The 5723-nt window shown below is 34.1% G+C and overlaps 1 protein-coding gene across 1 annotated transcript; it reads left to right on the top strand.

The window, feature by feature from the left end:
• The first annotated feature begins 527 nt into the window (after positions 1–527).
• Positions 528–3941, top strand: LOC110939767 (sugar carrier protein C). The gene is made up of 4 exons (XM_022181333.2): positions 528–753; positions 1372–1694; positions 2477–3106; positions 3238–3941. The coding sequence occupies exons 1-4, from the start codon at positions 618–620 to the stop codon at positions 3712–3714; spliced, it is 1566 nt and encodes a 521-aa protein (XP_022037025.1). The 5' UTR covers positions 528–617; the 3' UTR covers positions 3715–3941.
• Positions 3942–5723: the final 1782 nt, after the last annotated feature.

The raw sequence follows: 5723 nt of genomic DNA, 5'->3' as shown, positions 1-5723 counted from the left end.
AACAGGTGGAACCAGAGCCCATGTATCCTTTTTAACAATTGATGTAAATTCCTCGGCCATCTTGATGCCATTCTAGATGTTGGTTGGCAATGGTAAAGGAAGTTGGCTCAACAATGAGGATCGCATTTGGATAGGGTTAACTTGATTTATGGAATTGTATTTAAGAAAGAATTTTTAAGGATCTACACTCATAAAAACAACATTAGAAGGATTGTGTTATTGGTATACAATGTTTATCCGTAGAACTTGGATGACAATATCATCTTTGATTGCTGACGTGTATAAATAAGCAAATAAAAAGCGCTAAATTAGATAAAAAGCAACAAGAAAATAACAAAATAGAATTTCCAAAATTAAAAAAAAAAAAATTGTTTCAAAAAGAGAAGACTTGTAAAAAGGATAGGAAGCTTAAATAACAGCAATTTGTATCCTTTTTTTGATTCTTTTGCCAGCTAGATAATATTATAACTTAATAGATCTCATACACACCAAGTCTCTATATAAGCCCATATTCTCTATTTGCAAACAATCCTCTCTTCTTCAAACCTTTTATACGTTCTCTTGTTAACCACTTCATTCATTCATCACAATAACATAACTGATAACACACTGCCATTATGGCCGGTGGTGGTATTCCTACCGCTCCCGGTGGTAACAAAGCTTACCCCGGGAACCTCACTCTTTATGTCACCTTTACTTGCGTTGTTGCCGCTATGGGTGGTCTTATCTTCGGTTACGATATCGGAATCTCCGGTAATATTCTTACACCTTCATGTTTTCACGATCTTATATGAACTGGTCATGATCTAAATAGTAGATTTTAGAGGATGCGTGTGTTTTTTTAACTCCTATAAAGTGAGTATGATTTTAATTTTAAGAGTAGATTTTAGAGGGTGGGAGTGTTTTTTTTTTTTTTTTTTTTTTTTGTTAAATTAGAATAAGATCTTAGAAACTGAAGTTTTCACTTCTTTTTTTAGTGTATTTTATGATCTTGTGATTTCTTGGTTTCTTGTTTTTTTTAAATAGATGGAATTTAAAAGTAGATTTTAAGTGTGTGTATTCATAGTAAAAATAATAATAATAATAGTATTATGTAAAACGAAACTTTCACTTTTTTATTTGTATTTTACCATCATATGATTTCTTGGTTATTATCATTATTTTTTTTTTTTTTTACTTTTTTACATTTTAAAAGTAAAACTTAAACGTAGATTTTAAGGAAGGGTAGATTTTAAGGAAGGGTGTTCACGGTAAAAAATAATTATAATAATAATAATACGATCTCGAAAACTAAAATTTTCGCTTTTTTTTTTTAATTTTATGATCGTAAGATTTCTTGTTTTTATAATAATTTTTTTTTTGTAAAAATAGGTGGAGTGACGGCAATGGATCCGTTTCTAAAGAAGTTCTTCCCATCGGTTTATCGGAAACAATCAGCGGATCATTCGACAAACCAGTATTGTAAGTTCGACAGTCAGACACTGACCATGTTCACGTCGTCCTTGTATCTCGCGGCGTTGTTGTCATCGTTGGTCGCATCGACTGTTACCCGGACACTTGGACGAAAGCTTTCCATGCTTTTTGGAGGTGTCTTGTTCTGCGCCGGTGCCCTTATTAACGGTTTTGCTCAGGCTGTTTGGATGCTTATCGTTGGTCGTATTCTTCTCGGATTCGGTATTGGGTTTGCCAATCAGGTAATTTCTTGTTCCTTTTTTTTCCCATATTCATTGTTTTTTTTTTCTTTTTATAAGGTTAGATCTAATTATATTATGACAATTTCTAATAATAATTTGAAAGGACATGCTACTTTATGGATGTATTTTGTTATATATACTTATATTCTCTTTAATCATGAGTTCATATAGAAAGAAAATCATAAGCGAACAAAGTTTGTTACAAAAATAAACGTTAGTAATTATTAAGTACTATTATTCAATATTATTATTTTTTTAGTAACTTTAATTCAAGTAAAGTTTTTAATTTCTTCTGACACTAGTTTTTAACTTTTTTGACCAACCACGCAACTTGCTTTTAAACAAAATCGGTTTTCTGATACGTTTGTTTTGTTTTATGTGTTTAATTACAACTTGATTAGAAAACAATGAAAGTTACATTATCAATAAATTGTTTAATCAACTTTAGAATATAGTTTAATCAAATATCTTTACTTTATTATTTTTGTTTTTTTCGTCGCACATGGTGTCACTTTGGTATATCCCACCACCAAAACGTTTACTTGTGTATTGTGATAGCAACCCCTACACAATTGACTTCTACAATGACAAGGAAAGTGATTTGTTTTATTAATATTAAATTAAACTAAGCGACAACCATATATAAATAATATTAAAAAAGTGTTACACTGTTATGTTAGGTGATATTATTATTTCAAATTTTAATACATTTTTTTACCAGAGTTTTGCTATTAGTAAGATTTACTGAGTATGATAATGATGATGGTTTTTTTTAATTTCAGTCTGTGCCACTGTATCTTTCGGAAATGGCACCATACAAGTACCGAGGGGCACTTAACATCGGCTTTCAGTTGTCGATCACGATTGGTATCTTAGTGGCTAACGTATTGAATTACTTCTTTAACAAACTTGATGGTAATTTGGGATGGAGGCTTAGTCTAGGGGGTGCGGTGGTCCCCGCCTTGATTATCACTGTGGGGTCCCTGATCCTCCCTGAAACCCCTAACTCAATGATCGAGCGTGGTCAAATAGAAGAGGCGAGATCAAAGCTTCGTAGAATCCGAGGTGTTGATGATATCCATGAGGAGTTTAATGATTTGGTTTACGCAAGTGAAGAGTCGAGAAAGATTGAACACCCGTGGAGGAATTTGTTGCAAAAGAAGTATAGGCCTCAACTAACCATGGCTATATTGATCCCGTTTTTCCAACAATTGACCGGGATTAATGTAATCATGTTTTACGCCCCGGTTTTGTTCAAAACCATCGGTTTTGGAGGTGATGCTTCGCTTATGTCAGCCGTGATTACCGGTACCGTAAATGTTTTGGCCACGTGTGTTTCGATCTATGGTGTTGATAAGTGGGGACGTAGATTTCTTTTCCTTGAAGGAGGCATTCAAATGCTCATTTGTCAGGTTTGTACCAAATTGGACCCTTCACTTACACATAAAGTGATAAAACTCCACAATTATTTTGACCTATTTATGTGCCACTTATTATGTTTCTTATTTTAATTTAACTTTTTTTTTTTTTTTTTTTGGAATAGGTTGCGGTTGCAATCTTCATTGCAATTAAATTTGGAGTAAATGGAGATCCTGGTGATTTGCCCAAATGGTATGCCATAGTAGTTGTGCTTTTCATATGCATATACGTAGCGGGATTTGCGTGGTCATGGGGCCCACTCGGATGGCTCGTGCCTAGTGAAATCTTTCCTCTTGAGATCCGATCAGCTGCTCAAAGTATCAATGTTTCCGTCAACATGATCTTCACTTTTATAATTGCTCAAATCTTCTTAACCATGCTATGTCATTTGAAGTTCGGACTTTTCCTATTCTTCGCCTTTTGGGTTGTTATCATGACGATCTTCGTGTACATTTTCTTGCCCGAAACCAAGAACATCCCGATTGAAGAAATGGTGATCGTGTGGAAGAAGCATTGGTTCTGGTCAAGATTTATGGTGGATGTTGATTACCCTAACGGTCTTGAACTAAGTAAAGGCGGCGATGTTGTTAAAAAAGTATAACGTTACCAAATTCAGTATCATGTCACCTTTTAGCGAACTTATACCTTGTTAAGTATTAGTAGTTTGTTTTAAAGAATCACTCCAAAAACATGAGTTTGATTTTTTTTAATGGTTAAGTAAATATATTGGTTTATGGTGTCAAGTTAAAGGGTAACATGTGTGATATTTCATATTTGATTTCTGAATATTGTTCTAGTTATATCACTCTTGAATTGGATCTTTATGTATACAATATTATCTTTCTATCTATTTTAAATTTTAAACTTAGATATTGAAAAAGTCATAAGATGGTACACAACTACACATGATTCATAGAATTGACTTGCTATATTTAATGGTTTCCAACCAAGAGACATGTCACATTTAAGTAAAAACTGTCATGGGCCAACTGCTACTTCAAAGCTGAAACAATGTTATTAATGAATACTTTTATGTGGTATCAATGATAATGTTTACTAGTAGTTATAAATTATTAGATAATAAGTTCATGCACCAAGAAAGTTAATGAAGGATCAAGTTGGCATCTATGGTATTTAGGTCCAATGATCCCCAGCCCAAGTGGTTGGGAGGAGGTCAGGAGTTTTCCCCTTGAGAGTTTCTTCTGCAGGGGTGCAGGTTCGAGTCCACTCTGGTACCAATATTGGGTAATTCCAGTGCGGCTTGACCTTAGGAGGGGCCTGGGATTCGAACCCGCAGTGCGGGCGAATTTCTTAAGGGGAGTGAACCGTTAACCGTTCAAAAAAATAATCTATGGTATTTAGACTTGGAGTGCTTTAGTAAACAGAACTTTCATAAAAAAAGGCCGATATATTTATATTGTAGTTATTGTGATTCAGGCGCGGAGGTAGTGTAGCAGCAGGGTTAGCACAGGCTACCCCTCAACTCCGTCTACGTATGTAAAAATCGTTATTTCTTCCGGTTTATGCAAATGATACCCCTGATCTCAAAAAAAAAAAAAAAAAAAAAATTGGAATACACCTGAACTTCTGGGCAAGATCTACCACTGTTGTGATTTAGTATTTGAAAACAAGACTTGTAACAAATGTAAATTCATGTATTGATTGTTAGCATGCTCATTTGTAGATTTTTTTTTATAAACTGGTAGTATTAGATATCTATTCCAAAGGCGTCGACGTAGCGTTTAGTTTTAGATTTTTTTTCGTATAAAGATGCGAATAATGCTTTTTATACGTAGACCCCTCGTAGCTTAAGTTGTGGGCATAAGTTTTTTTTTGGAGACCACATGTTCACATGTCTATTTGTCGTTTCGAACATGAAAACGTAAATTTAACTTGCTAAAGTTAGGGCTGAGCAGTATACGGTTCAGAACCGTCAGAATCGGAGAACCGAACCGGAACCGCTAGATCCAAACCGTATTTTTGTATATAGGGTCCGGTTCCGGTTCTTAAATTTGGGTAAAAACGGTTCCCGGTTCGGTTCCGGTTAAAACCACGGTTCCGGTTAAAGAACCGCTAGAACCAGTTGGGATTATAAATATTTAAAGCCCTATTTTATTAATGAGTTTTTCAACATCATACGACCATCCTCGTTCTTATTCCCTCCTCTTATATTCATTCCACGATCTCATCTTTCATCTTCTAATTCTTCTCCATCTCTCTACCCTTACCCTAATTGCTATCATACAAGTTCATCTCCATCAACACCCTGCAAATACAGGTACACTATTCTACATGAACTTTTTTTATGATTGCATATATTTTCTTTCTAGATGTTTGCTTTTTGATACATATAGCTTTATGTATGTGAAAATAAAAATTGAACAAAAATAATCAAATCAGTGTTGATCAAATTGTAAATGTGTATATAACTTGAAATTTTTTATTGTTGCTTTGCTACTTTTATTTTGGTTGGTTTGAACTTTGACTGTTGCAACTCTTAGTTAATGTTTTAAATGGTTTGATTCGTTTTTATTGAATTGTTAATTTTACGATTTAATTGTCAACCGGTTCCCGCGAGAACCGTTTACACGAGAACCGTTTAACCGGTTC

Source organism: Helianthus annuus, chromosome 5 (genome assembly GCF_002127325.2).
Source record: "Helianthus annuus cultivar XRQ/B chromosome 5, HanXRQr2.0-SUNRISE, whole genome shotgun sequence".
Classification (NCBI taxonomy): domain Eukaryota; kingdom Viridiplantae; phylum Streptophyta; class Magnoliopsida; order Asterales; family Asteraceae; genus Helianthus; species Helianthus annuus.
This window is presented reverse-complemented; position numbering and strand designations above follow the sequence as displayed.